The 20,297-nt window shown below is 34.1% G+C and overlaps 1 protein-coding gene across 3 annotated transcripts in view; it reads right to left on the bottom strand.

The window, feature by feature from the left end:
* Gcn5 (Gcn5 acetyltransferase) overlaps nucleotides 1-20,297 on the bottom strand; it is a 470,342-nt gene that overhangs the window by 155,989 nt on the left and 294,056 nt on the right. For all 3 annotated transcript variants that reach the window (XM_090394171.1, XM_090394172.1, XM_090394173.1), the window contains exon 13: nucleotides 8,477-8,685. In XM_090394171.1, coding sequence (XP_090250297.1) covers nucleotides 8,477-8,685 — 209 coding nt within the window. The remainder of the gene's footprint in view (nucleotides 1-8,476; nucleotides 8,686-20,297) is intronic.

The raw sequence follows: 20,297 nt of genomic DNA, 5'->3' as shown, positions 1-20,297 counted from the left end.
ATTAAATTATTTATAAATTCTTTCCATAAACTGTGATTTAACCAAAGAATTACAATGTGATGATCAAATAAAAAAATTTGCAGCGCAAAAATGCAGAAGAGTTACTCTTTAAATGTCTCTTTAATGTATTAAAAAAACTTACATTATATAACTCCTGGAATGTTTTATTTATTTTATTTTTAAGAATAAGTATTATTTTTTTTCTTAGTCTTTATTCTTGACGTGAGAATTTGTTGTTTCGTTTTTTGTTTGTTACTAAAAGTAATACCTAATATATTTTATTTTTTTATTTATGTTTGATGTTTGTTATGCATACAAAACCTTTTTTCATTATAACTGTATATAAAAGTTTGTATATCCAAGTGCATCAAATAAAATAAAAAAGTTCTTCAATGTCTGTTGCCTATAATTTTTTCTATTAAAAAAGGATAAAAAAAAAGTTTTTTGACAAAATGGCAAATGAGTTGCCACAACTAACCCAAACTTGGGTTAATTTTGGTTAATTGGATAGGCCCCCAACGTCAATGGTCTGCCACTGGCTGTACAGACTATCATTTACCGGCATCTACACTGAGTAATATTGGAAAGATGGCCACATATAATAAAGCTGAAAATCTAAGTGAAAAAAAAGTGAATTAAGCACAGAAGACCACCTGGAAGATGTATTTAGCCACTTATATGCAAGTATCACTTCAACTTGAATATTTTAGCTTCAAATTTTTATTTTTAACTCCTTTTCAGCTCTTTTTTTTTTTAAGATTTAGTTGTTTTTAGTAATTTTCATTTGGCAACACTAGTAGTTATACATTTTCATTTTCTGGTGAAAATACACTGTAATCTGAAATATTGTAGTTCAAACAGCTGGCTAAAATCTGCCTGCAAAAATAAAATAAAATAATAATAATATTTAGAAAATAAAGAAATGAAAATATTAAAAATTCAGCATGCTTATAAAAATTTGCATGCTTATAAAAAAAAATTGCAATTTTGATTATAAGCATGCGAATTTTTTTTTCAAATTGTTCTTTATATCTTTCAAAGAGAATTGTATCAAATAATTTTAATTTTTCAATAAATTAATTTTGACAAAAAAAAAAAAAAAAACACTTATTTCTCTTTAGGATGTCTTTTTTTTTTTTTTTCCCTGACTGATGCCAAACTGTTGACTGACAGGGAAGAGAGGATTCTTCTCTTCTCTCTTCTTAAGTATTCTGCAATTGAGCAGGTTCTTCTCTTAGTAGCAAAACCTTTCCTTCCACTCTCCTCTGTTCTGTTCTGAGCCTTCTCTTTCAAGGTTGTGTACCTGTCTCCATTCAGCATGCCATCTAGCATTGTTTTCCTTACTCTTCCTCTGGGTTTTTTCCCGTCTATTTTTCTTTCGATGGCATCTCTGATGATTCCATTTTCTCTCAGAATATGTCTGATCCAGTTTCCCTTTCTTCTTTTTATCCTCTTTAACAGACTTCTTTCTTCTTCTACTCTTTTGAAGACCCCTTTATTAGTTATTTTATCTGTCCATTTGATTTTTTTTCCATCTTTCTCCAAATCAACATCTCAAAGCTTTCCAAATTTTTAATTTCTTCTTTCTTCGATGTTCAAGTTTCAGCTGCATAGAGGGCAACATTCCACACATAACATTTTATTAGAGAGGATTATTAGCTAGTATTTCTAAAACAGTGCTTATTTAAATATGGTAACTTATAGCAGCACAAGTGGTAGCATTTGGGACTATTTTTAAGAAAAGAAAATGGTATTACTCAAAACTGACCTTAACTTTTTATGGCATAAATTTTTATATAGTAAAAATATAACATGAAATATATTTGAAAGACTCAAAATAATTTCCAGAAAAAGCTAAACTGCTGAAAAAGAAGATCGTGGGTAGCCAAACTTTCTTCTTTTTATCCTCTTTAACAGACTTCTTTCTTCTTCTACTCTTTTGAAGACCCCTTTATTAGTTATTTTATCTGTCCATTTGATTTTTTTTCCATCTTTCTCCAAATCAACATCTCAAAGCTTTCCAAATTTTTAATTTCTTCTTTCTTCGATGTTCAAGTTTCAGCTGCATAGAGGGCAACATTCCACACATAACATTTTATTAGAGAGGATTATTAGCTAGTATTTCTAAAACAGTGCTTATTTAAATATGGTAACTTATAGCAGCAGAAGTGGTAGCATTTGGGACTATTTTTAAGAAAAGAAAATGGTATTACTCAAAACTGACCATAACTTTTTATGGCATAAATTTTTATATAGTAAAAATATAACATGAAATATATTTGAAAGACTCAAAATAATTTCCAGAAAAAGCTAAACTGCTGAAAAAGAAGATCGTGGGTAGCCAAACTTTCTTCTTTTTATCCTCTTTAACAGACTTCTTTCTTCTTCTACTCTTTTGAAGACCCCTTTATTAGTTATTTTATCTGTCCATTTGATTTTTTTTCCATCTTTCTCCAAACCAACATCTCAAAGCTTTCCAAATTTTTAATTTCTTCTTTCTTCGATGTTCAAGTTTCAGCTGCATAGAGGGCAACATTCCACACATAACATTTTATTAGAGAGGATTATTAGCTAGTATTTCTAAAACAGTGCTTATTTAAATATGGTAACTTATAGCAGCAGAAGTGGTAGCATTTGGGACTATTTTTAAGAAAAGAAAATGGTATTACTCAAAACTCACCTTAACTTTTTATGGCATAAATTTTTATATAGTAAAAATATAACATGAAATATATTTGAAAGACTCAAAATAATTTCCAGAAAAAGCTAAACTGCTGAAAAAGAAGATCGTGGGTAGCCAAACTGCAAAGAGACAAAGAATAGTTATTTATAATTCCATTCCAGGAATTATAAAATTCAAAATTAATTCAAACTCTGAAAAATGAGAATGAATTGGGGGGGGGGGAGCCTTGGAGAGGATATATTATTTATATCACCAGCTCATTAATTCCCTTCAATTCTCAATTATAATGAAGCTGAACAGCCAACTTTCATCAATGTGGATTCTGCCACTCACATGAGGTGCTTAAGGGTCAAAGCTGTATAACTGAGAGGAGACCTCCACACAGCCTTTAAAGGAATGCGGAGAACCGACCAGGGCTTCTGACCTAATGTCCAATCCTCACCTTCTCGTGGTGCACCCTGTTGCGTATCTACTTGGATACTGAACAAACGAGGATGGGCTGGCAATTTGGGACTTAGCCGACCAAATTGTAATCTTATTGGTTAAACCAAAATAAAAAATGATGGTACAACATGACAAAATTTCATGCCCACTGAGGCGTTGCCCGGTTAAACAAGGCCCCCGTTGTTTTCGCCAGGGAACCAGGGCGAACAGCGAAAAGTCAGCTACTGGAACAAATCTGAAAACAAACCCCAAATCAACATCACCAGAGTTAAAGATCAGTACTATCAATGTAACAAGCCTGAATGGCAAAGAAATGGAGCTAGCTGAGGAATTAGATAAATACCAGATCGACATAATAGGTGTGACTGAAACAAAAAAGACAAAAACTGGTGAGATCTTTCTGAGCAATAAATACAAAATGTTATATTCAGGCAATGACAATCAAGGAAAAGAAGGAGTAGCCATAGTATTCAACACAAAATATGAGGCTAATCTTCTTGAATGGCAAGCAGTATCAAGTAGAGTAATGTGGGCAAATATGAGAATGGGGAACTGGACAATGAGACTTATTTGTGCCTATGGTCCCACAGAAGGTTCTACTAAGGTAGAAGTGAAGGAATTTTTTGAGGCATTAGAAAAAGCAACTGACACAATGAAAAAGGAAAAGTTGGTCCTTGTTGGGGATCTAAATAGCAGAGTAGGAAATGATTGTGACACATACAAAAAGATTTTGGGAAAATTTGGAGAAAAGAGCAAAGTTAATAATAATGGCAAATATCTGTTGAATTTCTGCTCAGGACATGGACTGGTTATTACTAACACAATGTTCCAACATAAAAATGTGCACAAATTCACATGGAGAGAAGAGGCTAGGAATCAGATAAGTCTCATTGACTATGTTATTGTTGATAGTGATGTTTTCTCCTTGGTGCAGGACACCAGAGTGTACATGGATTTGAAATTGGAAGCGATCACTATTTAGTCTTGAGCAGGATAAAATTGAATTTCATATTGAAAATAATAACATGTAAGAAAGTTTTAAAGCGAATAAAAGTTGAGCAGCTCTCAGATGTGAACGGTAGACTAAAATACACAAAGATTATTGAAGAAAAAATGAAAGAGTTTGAGAACAGGAATCAAACCTTGGAGATTCAGTGGCAAACTCTGAAGAAAACACTGATTGATTCTGCCAGAGAGGCATGTGGTGAGGTTGTCTGCAAGGATAAAAAAATCAGAACTCCCTGGTGGACACAGGAACTTTTGATAAATGAAGGAAAAGAAGAAAGCATATCAAAAGTTCCTGTCATATAAGTCAGCTTGTGCTATTAGAGAATATAGAGACAAATGTAAAACTAGCTAAACAAAAGTCATGGGAGGACTTTGGCAAGAATATAGAAAATAAATATCAAGAAGGTGGCAAAATATTCTGGAGGCTGTTGAAGAAACTTAGGAATGGAGGAAAGAGTGCTGTAAAAGGAGTTAGAGATGATAAAGGTGACATGAAAACTGGTGAAAAAGATATCCTTGAAGTATGGAGTAATTACTTTGAAAAACTGCTAAACGAAACAAGCAGTGATGACAGCACAGTGGTAAAAAACACTGACCAGGCATGCAATCAGAAAAAGCCATCAAAGGCTTGAAATGTGGAAAGGCAGCAGGAGTAGATGATATTCGACCAGAAATGCCTAAGTATGGTGGTATAAGAGTCTTACAGTGGCTGCACTGCATAGTTCAGAAAGCCTGGACAGAGGGACGAATTCCCGATGATTGGAGTAGAGCTCTCATAGTACCCATATATAAAAAGGGAAATAAAACTGAATGTGAGAATTACAGAGGTATTTCCCTACTGAGTGTTCCTGGCAAGATCTATGCAAGTATACTTGAGAAACGATTCAGAAGAATTGTGGAAGATAAGCTTGGTGAAGAACAAGCTGGATTCAGGCCAAACAGACGCTGTTGGGATTAGATCTTCACTTTACGACAAATAGTCGAGAAAGCATGGGAATATAACAAAGATCTGTATTTAAGTTTTGTCGATTTGGAAAAGGCATATGATAAGGTGCCAAGAAAGAAGCTATTCAATATGCTGCAGTTATATGATGTCAACGGGGCATTATATCAAGCAATACTTAGTCTTTATTTGAGTTGTAAGTCAGCAGTTAGAATTGAAGGAAGTACAGGAAGATGGTTTAATGTTAAATCTGGTGTGAGACAAGGATGTACATTATCCCCTTTGTTATTCATTATCTATATGGATCACGTTATGAAGGAAAGTGGTATTAAACATGATATCAAAATTGGAGATGTTAATGTCAGCTCTTTGCTTTATGCGGATGATGTTATACTTCTAAATAAATCCGCTACAAGTTTGCAAGATTCCCTGACTAAATTGAATAACTGTTGTAATATATATGGTATGAAGGTCAGTATTAAAAAGATAAAGACAATGAAAATAGGTAGAATTGTTGAAAATGTCAACTGTGTTGTGAACGTGGAACCTGTGGAACAAGTAAAACATTTCACTTACTTAGGCACGATTTTTAGTGAAGATGGTAAATTAAATATGGAAATAGACAACAGAATCAACAAAGCTGGTATGGTGGGAAGTCAATTGAATAAATTCATATGGAATAAGAGAGAAATTAGTCAAAACACTAAATTAGCTGTATACAAGACAGTGTTCAAACCAGTTTTAACTTATGGATCTGAGAGCTGGGTCAGAAGTAAAACACTTGACCAAAGACTAGAGACTGCAGACATGAGAGTCCTGAGAAAGATTATAGGCATGAACAGATGGCATCAATGGCAATATCATATTAAAAACGATTATATTAGGAACTTAGGATATTAAGAACTTAACATTGTCAGTATCCAGGAATGCATTAATAGAGCTAATCTCAGGTGGTATGGTCACCTAAACAGAATTGGCGAGGAAAGATTAGCAAAACAAGTGTTCTCTGCCAGGTTGGCAGCAAAACGACCCAGAGGAAGACCAAGATATAGGTGGATTGATACGGTACAAAGTTCCTTAGACGATAGAAATATAAGATCTGATAATGTTGGAGTTTTGACAAGTAACAGACTGATTTGGAAGAGAATTGTAGATAGGAAGTTAGTAATGATATAATTTTTTCATATAGTACTATCATATCCTGTACACCCCTTGTGGGTACATGGCAGGAATTTGATGATGACATACAACAGCATATCTACTAGCCAATATTACCTAGTTTTGGACACGAGCCATGGAAAGGTTTGGAGAAACTTGTGTGATCATACTAGTCACTCATGTGCTCAAGAGTCATTCATTAGAGACAGAATAGAGGACTATTTATTAAGCTGCCATCATGTGACTTACTTCTGCATTTTGTAACTGGATCAATTGCAGTTTTGGGTTTCGCTATGTATCATGGTAGATGATACACAGTGAAATCTCTTCCGTATTGCTTAGAAATCTCTTCAGATTTCTAAGCAATATTGGAATACCCAGGTTCTGTACTTCCATCCATATGTGTCCTCCTATACATTAACAACCTGTTCTTTCTTCATTTGTATTGATGAAACAGTTCATGCTTCAAGATCTTCCATAATCACCACCTTAAAAAGAATCTCTTTCACAATGTCCAATGGGATGAGAACATCCTGGTGAACTTTAATGTTAGGAAAACATATGTTTTGCTGGCATTGAAGTCTTATTTCTCATAAGAAAGATATTACTGCTTTTCCTTACCTTTGATAATACTCAGAACTCCAGTTAAGAACAGATTCTCTTCTTGAACTGACTTACACTGCATGCCTTTTCTGGCACAAACATACTACATTCATAGTCTCTTCAGTGTCCAAAAACACTGTGTCCTTTTTTTTTTTTCTTTTTTTGCTCATTTGCTAAAGATATAACTGTCACCTGAGCAAGTGCTACTAACATTATAAAAATTCCAAAATCTGCTCAACTTCAAAATATTGTTCTCACATTTGTGGTGTTACACCAATATTCTTCATAAGGATACATGGTGATTTCCAGAGAGGGCAATCCAGTTAACAGATGATCTTTCTCTCAAGACTCACTTCCACTGCTTTCTTATAGATGTTCTTTTTCTGCTTATGCCTTTTCTATAAGTATTTTTATAGGTGCCATTTTGCAAAACTGGACATTATAATTTCTTTTCAGAGCATGTAAAAACATGAACACCTGATTAGGAAAATACACAGTTAAGCTTCAAACTCACTAAACCAACTTATCAACAATCTCTTTCATTCCATCTACCTATGCTCTTTGGAAATGCCTTCTTTACAATGTTTTCCAAATATTCTGCACCTCAAGGTGCAGGATATTTAGAAAATTAACGGGTTTTTTCTTTCTCCTTAAATACTTGTCTGCACAAGGTACTGTAATGCTAAGGTTTTATATTATTTCACACATGTGTATGTTCGTGTGTATAAATGGATTAACATGTTAAAAAGACCATACTTTTCAGGTTTAAACATGAAACCTTCACATTCAGTCATTATTTGTAATAATAAATAATGACTGATTGCATTATAACATTATTATAATAAAATTATAGACATTAACTTCTTCCAAAAATTTTTCAGTATCAAGTACAACTCATGTATGATTCACTTTTTATTAAATGTACCCACTGCAATAATCTCAAACTAAATTCCTAGTGATGTATTATAATTAGCATGAAAATTGTTTTTATTATTTTACTCCTGTGCCACTACTTAGCACACAAAAATGAATGTAAAGATTATTGTTTCAAGAGCTTTATGGGTGAAGGATATCGAGTTGCACCTTGCTTGTACAAAATATGTCAAATGGCAAACAATATGCATACTGCATATGAATCAACTAACACAAATGAATACTAATTGAAAAAACAACTGATAGCATGAAGAAGTGGTACAACAATTCGTTTTACTAGAAACGTCACTTCTTTTAAAGAATACTTCCTGAGTTGTGAGCATGTTTTTTTAATTAACTCTGTTCTATACCATGTAAGAAAGGAAAAGCAGAATGGTGAAATCGTATATTTACTGCACCATATCAGACAGCTAATTTAAAATGTAACCGTACTCGGGAAAAGTTTTACCATCAGGTTAATCTACAGGTCACAAATGAAATTTATGGTATTTGCATACACAAGATTATGTTCTCTGCAATTCTAACAATGCGATTCTTATTCAGTTAATTCTTCCAAACATTTTTTGTTCAGTTAATCTGTTGTATATATGGGCTATTACATTTATTTGCTAATTTAAACATTTATTAAATTCAATTTGCAAAAACGTAGTAATATTTCACGTGATTTTGAAAATTAAAAAAAAATAAAAAATCTGCACACTTACGGGTCAAAAACAAGGCGTGTAATATATTCTTTTGGCATTCGTGGTAACTGATGGGAGAAAACATTCTGCAAACCAACTAGCCAAATAAGAGCTTGGTCACTAACTTTTCTTGTAAGAGAGTTTCCTACAACATGAAATTCAATCACTCCTCTCCTTTCTTCTGCTCGAGCAGCTTCATCACGGGCTGAATTTTCTGAGAATGTGCTAGCCTATACATTTATGTAAATTTGACTCATGAAATCATATTGCACTTTGAGCTAATTATACATTAACAACAAATGGAATAATAAAAATGGTTTTTCAAATTTTATATGTAAATTTAATATTTTAAAAATGCAGGAACTAAACAATTCTTTGCCAGTTAATGAACAGGAATTATTTGGTGGGCCAGTTTGTAATATGACACCAATTATGGGAAATAGATTTAAAATAGTTCTAACCTATTTAATTTTTGAAATTTTTGTTAAAAAATAAAATACTGTTTGAATTTTAAATATATTAATGCCGGCCAAATCCCCAGAACATATCCTTTAATTTTAAAGATTTTTTTAAAATGTTTAACTAATTTGTTTACTGTTTTTTTTTCTTTTTAGCATGGAAATGCCATGTCACATCAGGAGCTGTGTCTCTTCATTTTACAACCCCAGCAATAGATATTCAACATAGCTTCTCCAGGGAATTCATTCCCCCCACAAAGGAATCGATACCAATCATGCACTGCTCTATGAGAGAAAAATCCTCTTACTCCTTTCTTGACTGTACCGACTCTCAATTTCCTGGATGCCCTCTCACGAACTCCCTATTCTCCATAAAATTAATCCTTTCAGAAGTCTGCAGGGCTCTATCATATTGCTTCTCTTTCTCTTGTTGCTTGTGTTTGCAGTCCAGAAATTTTTGATCTGTCCTTGTAATCCACATTCCACAATCCCAACATCATCTTTAACTTTGCATTCCTCTCTGCTGTATCCATTACCATGGAAACCAGATATGCACACAATAGTTCAGGTGAGGTCATACCGTGGTCTTGTAAAGAGGTAAAATTACTTCCTCATATTTACATGTCAATGTTTTTCAGCATTGCAATTATCCTCTGAGTTGTACTTGCAACCTTTGCTATATGATCTTTGAAGTTACTTCCATTCTGCAAAAACTCCAATTTCCCTAGATTGATCAGTTTTTCTACCATAATCCTACAAGTATAATATGCCATTGAATATCTCATTACACAAAAGTTCCTAACTTGACATTTACTATCATGAAACTGATTGCAATTTTCGCATACTCATGCTCACAATTCACAGATTCAAATCATTCTGCAGGTGCTAATGTTAGTCACATTCCTTATTATCCTGCTAATCTTTACATTATCAGTAAACAGCTATATGGCACCAACGAAATCCTTCTCAATGTCTATAATGTAAAAAATGAATAACAATGGACCAAGGATTGATATCTTGCAGACTCACCCCCCCCCCCTATACACCACTGTCCGTTTATCCCTGCTAATAGTTTGTAATTAAATTTCATATACCTTCCAACTTTGCAACAGCCTTCCATGCTGTATCCTGTCAAAAGCCTTAGCAAAGTTCACAAGTATGGTGTATTCGTCCCCTTTGATGAACTCAACAAGTAACATTTATTATAAAAGGTAAGAAAGCTGCACAAACATGGTCTTCTCTTAGTAAACCCATGCTATTCTTAAGATGCAAATATATATATACATATATATATCAAAACATACAATTTATGCAAATACAAACTCATCAGATTTCCAAAAACAGAATCAATTACATGATGATGTTGCAAATAACATCCTTTGATGTCATTAAAATGAAAAGCCAAATGGCTAGTTTTCTGGCAACTTAATAGATATTAAAGGGATAAAAATCCTATGTTGTTATATAGCCAGTAAGCGAAACTCAAGATCGAGAATCTTGAGTTTATTAAGTTTTATTTGAGAATATTATCCCTTTAATATCCTTTGATGTTATTCACCAAGCTGAAAAGGATGTGACCTTTTCAGCTTGATTATAAATCATATGTTTTATTCCTGATAGTCTTTTAATTCTTTATCTACTGTTACCTTTAATTCTGCAACATATTTTTCTGAAGTTATATATTGTCTAACATTTCTTTATTAAAAAAACTACAGATACAAAAATTATACAATACAACATCCTCCTCAATACTTTAATGAAACTTTGAATGAAGAATAATCTTTCCCTTAAAAAAAAAAATCTTGCAATGTGACTTTTTCAGCTTGATTACAAATTATATTATACTTGATTCCTGATATTATTCTGATTAATTATCTAAGCATAAACAAAGTTTGCAAATGAGTATCTTCATGGCTGAGCCATTTGTGTATAGAGGCTGCTGACTTCACATCAATTGTTTTAGTATCTCATAATGCAAATACATTAGGAAGTCACTACCCACTATCTAGACTGTTTTAAAACCGAGCTTCTAATAAAGCTACCATTATCTCTTATCCAGAGTATTTAATAATATGGTAATATACCATATTATTAAATACTATATTAAATACCTGTATATGGAAAATATATGACTTCTGTATTGATTCAATGTTATCTTCCTGGGTCTGGCTTCCACTGAAGAGACCTCAATAATGGTTAAAATTGGTCTGGGTAATGATCTTTATGCAAAGCAGTATAATGTCTGAAAGGAAGCATGCTTTGCATTATAGAATACTAAAGCAGCTGATGTGAAGTCAGTGAACTCTAATATACAAGCAGACTCATAAAGATACTTTACAATTTATTTGTTCACACTTTGGTAAGAGTTAAAGCAATATAATTTCTTATTAAGTAAAATCAGGTGTGTGTGTGTGTGTGTGTGTGTGTGTGTGTGTACATGCGTAGATTTAAGTTTTATTGATTTATGACAATTTGAAAGACAAAAATTTCAAACAATAATAAAATATTCATATTTTTATTGTAATTTCCATATGGCCCTTTGTTTCTCACAAAATGTTTCTGTCAACTTTTGCAAACTCTTATATCCATAAGCAATTTGTAGTTGCAACTCAAATAATCCACTTACTCTTTTCCCAATAAATTTATTGTTATTAAATCTGATATGTGACATACTGTTAAACTATTTCTTACCCCTTTCTTTGGAAACTACAAGGTAGGTTCTCTCTTTGCAAGAAGTCTGGAATTCTTGAGAGAGTTAAATTTTCTCAAAAAATAAAAAAATAACTTGATATATAGAAATGTAAGACATGATAATTAAAATTAGAAAATACGTTTCCAAATTGCTTTTGGCATTCATAGGAAAACTCTCTTCATTAATCAAGAAACTATATCAGAGCTTTGTCTTTGCCCAGGTCATCTCCTTTTTGGCTTGTGTCCTTATTCACAAATATTCCTTCAAATGAAACACTTAATTTCCTCATGCAAGATTTTCAGGCAGATCTTGTCAGCCTATTTTCTGGCTCCTTCACATGCCAAAATGAACGTTACCAACAAGGACAGATCAATGGAAAGATATGAACAATGGATAGTGAATGGCATCCTTCCTAAGCCATTCTTATGGTACAAATATGTCGATGATGTTTTTATGGTTTAGCAAAAGGGTCCTGTACAGATCCCATTCATCAATAAAATCAACACTTTTCACCATTGTATCCATTAGATTTGTTCACCAACAAGTGCCCTTCTATCCTATCAACAAGATATCTACTTTTCTAGGCTCAGCTAAGGATAAACTTCTGTGTTTAGATTACCCTGGAGTGAATCAAATTTCTTGAGTTAGAACAATCAGATTGCCTTTAGAGATCTGTATTACTTCATCAACCAGATGGCAGCCTTCATTTCTCAGTATTCAGAAAGAAAACACACACACACACACACACCACTGGACATTACATTCATTTTCTTTCACATCATAATTGCCAAAAATCTGGCACCATTATGACTTTATTAAATTGAGCACACTCTCTATGATTCACTGAATTGCTGCTCTTCCAAGAAATGAATCACATAAGTCCACCTTCCTTAATAATCGCTTTACCAAATCATATAATCAATAAGATAAGTAATGATTATAGGGTTTCCTTTTCATCTGACTCTCGTTGTAATAGTGATACAGAGGCAGTCGATTGTGTCACCCTTTGTTAAAGGTGCCTCAGATGGTTATAGCCAAACTAGTTAGATTTGTTCACCAACAAGTGTCCTTCTATCCTATCACCAAGATATCTACTTTTCTAGGCTCAGCTAAGGATAAACTTCTGTGTTTAGCTTACCCTGGAGTGAATCAAATTTCTTTTCAGTGTGGATTATCGTATTTCAGCCAAACAGATCTGCAGCTTTGTGTCATAACGAATATCAGTAAAAAATGAAGGTTCTCCATAAAAGTAATAATCTCTTGGAATGTTATACAAATAGAGTTGTGAGACCTTGCTATACTGACCAAATCTATGCACTCAACAATGAAATGTGCAGTTTGCCCATTTCATTGTTGAATATACTGGTGTCTGTTCTTGTTGTTTAATTTGAAAGTCATATTGAAGATGCCCTTGAAACTTGGAAAAAATTTTATACTAATAAAAAATATAAAAGTATGTTAAATCCGTTTAATGTTATTTGTGAAAAAAAAACAACAACAACTTAAATTGGCATTTTTAAAATAATAATAAAGTGAAATTTCCAGTAAAAGACATAACAGTTACCTCAAAATTTACCTGCTTGTCACACACATGAAGTTCCAGCAGTTTTTATTTCTTGGAATTTTACAGTGTAGCTGGCATGTTCTTGCCTCTTATATTTTTCAGTAGAATATATCTTTTTTTTTTTTACTAGTTTTTTCTTTATGCATAACAAGCATGAAAATTATTTCATATTATCAATGATTTTACTTGTTAGTGTTAATATGCAATTGAACCAGTCAGTATCAAAATAAATACCACAATGGCTTTCCTATTCTCCAAAGAGATGTTTTCATTATGAAAACATTTGAAAATTTCTTTCCATCTAACACTAACAGAAGTCTGACAATCATGTCGAAATGCAATTTTTTCTTCAGTATAACTTTTCCTGTAATGAAACTGAATAAATAATCTTGGCTCAAGACATGTGCTAATGTGGATGCTGAATTTATAGTTATCATGCTAGAAAGGACATTTTTCCCATAGAAGCTTTATTTATGTTGTCCAAGACATAGAATTAAATTACTTGAAAGCCTATTCTGAATTCTGTAATACATAAGACTGCCAATACCAATCATCTTCAATTCCCTGAACATGGTTTGGTGAGATATGGGTCGGGAACAGTCTTTGCCTTTGTTAAATGTTTTAGTCAATTGCTGTAAATAGGAGATTCTGTTTGTCCATATAAGCCTTTTCAGAGGACGCTGATCTTGTTCCCGACAAACTATCTTAAGACCACAGTTATGCCTCTTAGACAAGTAATGTGGGTTATTTATCTAGTGATTAAACAGCTAGGATAACTCACCTTTTGAGAAACCAGTCTATTCAGCTGTTTTCCGAATCATGGCTCTAGCCAAGTGGGAATCTACAACAAGCCCTTGATCGAACTCCAAAAAAGATCCCCCTTTTTTTTTACCATTGTGATCAACACTATTCACAATTACTGACCAGCAGCAGCAGCATCATTCTTAAATAGTTGCCTAGAACGCTTGGTGATGCACATGACCAGGTATTTTGCATAATACATTGCATAAAGGTTTCTAATTCTGTGGCTGGTATGTATATTTTCATGTAGTTATGAATTAATCAATAATAGTCAATTATTCCAAAATATCTGAAATCTTAAGATTAATAATAAACTACTAATTTTGCCACTGTCTTTATGTTGAACCCATACCATATCTGAACTTCAAGTACTTCTTAAAATGCAACCTACAACTTCATAAAATTTAATACCTCAGGGTTCACAATGACTGCTCTAAGAACTTAACTTTGCTAATTCAAATATTACATCCTTAAAAATTTCTTTGTATACCTCTCAAACTAAATTTGCATAATCCTATGTGAAAACTCATGCATAAGAAAATATTGGTTATTGATAAAAGACAACTGAAAAGTGTTATTGACAAAGAACAGCAACTGAAAAAAAAAAAAAAAAGGAAAAAATTAAACTTACTGATAAAAGAACACCAATTCAAATGTAACAAACAGAAAATACCTTTCTAATATATTTGTTTCGTGTAGTCCATTTCATAATAAGACCAATCCTATTGAATACCAAGATAATGTTACAAACCATCTTCACTCATTGTAAGTACCTTCATATAAGTAATTTTAAAAATTATTACAAGTAAATCAATCTCTCTGTTCACTTAAGAGAATGCAAGAGAATGAACATGTGACATACACCAGTAGCTTGAACTATTGGAAGGAATAGTCACATTAGGTAATGAAGGCTGCAACATGTAATAAAAAACAGGAGCATCAAAAGTAGTTGGTGTGCTACCATGAGATGAGAATGACAAGTGAGCATCATGAATGGTAGGCTAGAAGAGCTGTGTGAAGAGAAAGGAGTTCATTTTGTGAACTTGTGGGATGAATTTGAAGGGAAGGATGAGACAGTATAGGAGATATGGACTGCATTTAAATGACTTTCGTGTGAGTCAACTGGGAGGCTGTTGCTGGAAGAAAGAGTAATGACTGCAGTGTATCGAAAATCTGAGGAAGTAAGAGGTGATATGTAACAGCAGGAAAGTAGTTTCAGAAAAACTGAAGAAGAGCTTGTGAATGTTGAAATGAGTGAAGGGAATGAAACAGTAGGTAGGTATGCAAGACAGACAGGGAAATAAAGAAGGGTGGGGATGGTGTTGAAAGGGAGACACTGCAAGAGAAGTGAATGTGAGTAGACAAGAAAGGATTGAGAATGCCTGTGATGTGGAGGAGTCTTTTGGGTTTGAGGAGGGTTGTAGGAATGGTGATGATATAATACAGAGGAACAAACTGAAGGGAGATATAAAGGAGGTACATACAAGCTGTGTCAGAGGGACTTGTTACGGAACCAGGAATGAGCAATTATCTTTCTTTACAAATGTCAGAAGTATTGAAATAAGGGGAAGAAAACTACTGCATTGACTAAATTCATTCGCCGAAAATTGTTGGAATAAGTGAGATGTAGTTGGATGAGACAGACACAATGAGAGGAATGTGACATTTTTTGTAAAGACAGACAGGATGAAAAGGAAGGAGGAGTGCTGTTGATTAGTAGAAGTTATGACCATTTAAGGTGGACTTGCAAGGAGCAAATAGTGACAGTAGGTCTGAGGTGGTATGGTGTGAGGCAGGGGTGGACAGGATGAAATATTTAGTTGGATGTTGCTTCAAAAGATTTAACACTCCATTTATAATAACATCCTCTGATACGGTGGTCAAATCCCAAACCCTTCTTTGCCCTCTATTATGTATTGCTTAAGACAGTTTTCTCTCAAAAACTCCAAAAATACATTAGCTTTACCCCTGTCTCTTCATTCCAGTCTGTATTACCAAAATGAGTCACTCATAATGATCATTCTTTTCATATTTGCTAGGCTAATTTGCCTATATATTTCCTTCTCACTGTCCTCCATATTAAGAAATCTGTAGAATCATCCAACTAAATACAGTCATCCCTCGAATTACGTCCATTCAAGTTACGTCCTTTTGAAGATATGTCTGTGATCCCATAAGGGAATAAATAACATTTTCGGCTATACTTTTGAACAAGACGCAAGTGAGCATAAGGTTAAGCATGCACAGTGGCAACAGCGTTTTCAGCAGCAATCTCCCTCTCGACAGTCGGCAAGTGTCTTTAACCGTTCCTCTTGTTGATTTTGTGTTTGAGAAATGGGTTGTGTATTTATCATTAAATATTTCACAATATTTTGTGCAACATCGCCCCTGCATGCCCAATTAAGAAGCTTAGTAAAGAATCACAGAAAAAGAGGCGAACAATTGATCTTGAAACGAAGTTTCAAGTTATAAAGCAACGTAAAGCTGGTAAGCCTGTCAGTGTGATCGCACATGACTTCGGATGGTCTCATTCTACAGTGATGACCATTTTGAAAAATAAGGATAAAGTCATCGAGGCTGGGAAAGGATCTGCTTCCATTAAATCGACGAGAGTGATGAAGCAAAGATAAGGTCCTATCGGTGACATGGAGAAGCTACTTGCATCATGCACTGAGGACCTGAACCAAATGCGATTGCTCCTCAGCACTGTGACCATAACTGCTAAGGCACTAAGTCTCTTCAACATGTTGAAGGAGAAAGCAGGGCCTGATTATGACCACGAATTCAATGCTATTTCCAGTTGGTTCATGAGATTCAAGCAGCATTTTTGCACTCATAATGTGAAAATGTATGGGAATCTGCAAGTGCTTAGAAGGCTGCCAAGGAGTTTGTGGAAAAATTGGATAAAATTATTACGGAGCAAAATTATTCGCCCCAGCAAATATTTAATATGCATGACACATCCTTGTTTCAGAAAAAAATGCCCGAGCGGACATTCATCCACAAAAGGCTACAATCTATACCTAATTTTAAAGCTCTTAATGCCCGTATTACGATTCTATTATGGGTAATGTGTCTGGATATAAACTGAAACCATTTGTGATATGACACAGTGAGAATCAACGAATCTTCAAAAATATTAGGAAGCATACTCCCAGTATATTATTGGAGCAATAAGAAGTCGTGGATGACTCAAAAATAGTTTGAGGACGCCTTAATTAACTGTTATGCAAGTGAAATGGAAAGTTATTGTGTGAAAGAAAATGTAGAATTTAAAATTTTATTAATTCTAGATAATGCTCCAGGTCATCCATCTTATATGTCTTAACATGATGATCTTCACCAACTTCAAGATCATGTTTCTCCCTCTAAACACTACTTCACTGATCCACCCAATGGATCAGGGAGTTCTTGCAGTGTTTAAGGCTTATTATCTATGGAGAACTTTTTCACCAGCCATTTCTGCTACTGAAGGAAATGACCAGACTCTCATGTAATTCTGGAACACATTCAATATTTATCATGCTATTAAAAATATTGCTGTGGCTTGGGACGAAGTGCCCTCTCAATGTATGAGTGACATATGGAAAAAGACATTAAAAAGTGTTGTGCATGATTTTGGAAGTTTGTAATAGGGAGTCGCAAACAATCTGAATCTCGAAGTGAATGATGACGACATAATTCAACTCATAGAAAGCCTCCCCCCTCCCCTCCCGAAGAGTTGAAGGATTGGTCGAACTGGAGGACAACTATTGTAGAAGAGGAAAAACAAGAAAAGGAGGGGAAAAGAGAAACAGGAAGAGGTAGTTAAGCAATGTACAGTGAAGGGTCTAGCAGAAATGTTCTTTGCAGTTAGCGATGTTCTCAAAATGGCTGAAGACATGGATCCCAATGTTGAACGCTACTTAATAATAGAAACAAATGTACATGATGCGTTTGCTTGCTATGAACAAATTTATGATGAAAAGAAGAAGAGGAATAAGCAAAGCACATTGGACATTTTCATCATAAAAACAAAGGCTGCACCAGAAGAGCGACAGCCTGGTCCTTCACACAGGGAAGGTAATGAAGATGTGATTGTGGAGGAAGATTTGGATGATTATTTTACTGTTCTATAGTGGCAGTAACACACAGTACAGTTTTATAATAAAGTTTAAAAATTAAAATAGCAGTATACTTATTAGAAATAAGTATACTGCTACTTATTAGAAATAAGTATATACTGGTTGGAAAAGGGAGCCTCCCTGTTTCACAAAAAACCACAGGACTGGAACTTGGAATGTTAGAAGTATGAACAAAGGTAAGATGGAAATGGAGCATAAGAAGCTGGATATATTGGGAATAAGTGGACTTAGATGGACAGGAATGGGCCATTTTCAGTCAGGGGACTATATATGGTGTATTACTCAGGACATGAGACAAGTCGAAAAAATGGAGTATCTTTCTTACTCAGGAAAAAGATGGCTAGGTATGTATTGGGTTATAATCTAGTGAGTGACAGAATCATTTCTCTCAGAGTGAGTGAACATCCAATGAATATGACCATCATTCAGGTTTATGCACCTACTACAGAGGCATCAGAAGAAGACATAGAAGAATTTTATGGCAAGTTGCAAGAAGTGATAGATGCAGCACCAAAGCAAGATTTATGGCTACTTATTGGAGATTGGAATGCAAAAGTGGGAGAGACTGAGGAACAAGGAACAACAGGTCGTTTTGGTTTAGGTATTCGAAACACTGTAGGGAAGAGACTAGTTGAGTTTTGTGCAGAGAATTCTTTGTTTGTTGCTAACACCTGCTTTAAACAGCACAAAAGAAGATTGTACACATGGGTATCACCTGATGGACAACACAGAAATCAAATTGACTATATACTTGGACAAAGAAGATGGAGAAGTGCAATTCAGTCTGTCAAGACTTTTCCAGGTGCAGACTGTGGAACAGACCATGAATTATTAGTGGCTACAATACAAGTGAAACTATGGAAACTGAAAACAGCACAAATGTCTATCTGATACGATCTTGGAAACATACAAGCTGAATGCAATATTAGCATACAGAACAGATTCAACACACTCAATTTATGTGAAAGAGAACCAGATGAACTATGGGAAGAGATTAAAGATATAATTAAAACAGAAGCAAAGAAGAATATCCCAACAGTTTGTAAGAAGAAGAAGAAGTCCAAATGGCCTCCTTTCCTGAGCAGTTTTGATGGCAGAAGATGCCATCAAAACTGCTCAGGAAAGGAGGAAAATGAAGGCCACAGGAAATTTGCAGGAAGTACGGCATTTGAATGCAGAGTTTCAACGACAAGCCAGAAGAGACAAGGAAAAATACTTTAACCAGGAATGCCAACAAAGAGAAGACCAAAACAAGAAAGGAAAATCAAGAGATCTTTTCAAAAAGATCAGAGAACTAACAGGAAAGTTTAGTGCCAAGGTGGCAATATCGAAAAGTAAACACAAAGGATATCTTACAGACGCTGAAGACATCAAAGAAAGATGGAAAGAGCATACAGAAGACCTTTACAGAAAGGACTCCAAAAGTACTGAGAAATTTGAAGTGCAGAATTATACACAGGAACTAGTACCAGTGGAGAGTGAAGTGAGGTGGGCACTGCAACAGATATCCAGTAAGAAAGCACCAGGAGAAGATGGAATACCCACTGAGCTGCTCAAAGCCCTGGGAGAAGAGGCAGTTAAAAATTTAACGGCTCTATGCAAGCAAATTTGGATCACAACTACATGGCCTAGAGCAGGGTTTTTCAAACTTTTTCTATGACGGAACACTTCACAAATCCTGAAATTTTCATGGAACACTTTGGTTATTTTGTAATGTATTAATTAATAATTAATTGGTAATTTAGCTGATTTTTTATTATTAAATAATAATTGGTAATTAATTATTAATTAATCAATTAAACCATCATTAAATTAATTTGTGCTGATTTTCATTGATATATTCCATTCTGATCACCAAAACGAGTACTTATAATATAATAATATTATAAGTACTCATAAATACTTATAGTATTATTATAAGTACTTACGAGTGGATGCAGACTTTTTTCTCCTGTGCTGGTAGTTTTCCCCTCCTTTTGTACATCCTGGAGATCGCTTTGTAGGCGCTCTTAGTGGATGACTCACTATCTGGTCCGTCAAAAACACCTTCAATAAGAGATTTCTTAATACCAAAATCAAAATCTTGCCTCTTATTCATATCTGAATTTAAATCTGTATTTCTATTACTTTTAAAAAAATCACGGCACTCCGGTTTCAGAACAAGCACTTACACACTGCAATACGAACTTGCAAAGAAAGTATT

Source organism: Typopeltis vanoorti, chromosome 6 (assembly GCF_054136105.1).
Source record: "Typopeltis vanoorti isolate ZY-2024b chromosome 6, IOZ_Tvanoo_1.0, whole genome shotgun sequence".
In the NCBI taxonomy this organism is placed as follows: Eukaryota; Metazoa; Arthropoda; class Arachnida; order Uropygi; family Thelyphonidae; genus Typopeltis; species Typopeltis vanoorti.
Note: the sequence above shows the minus strand (reverse complement) of the source record. Positions and strands in the feature narration are given on the sequence as shown.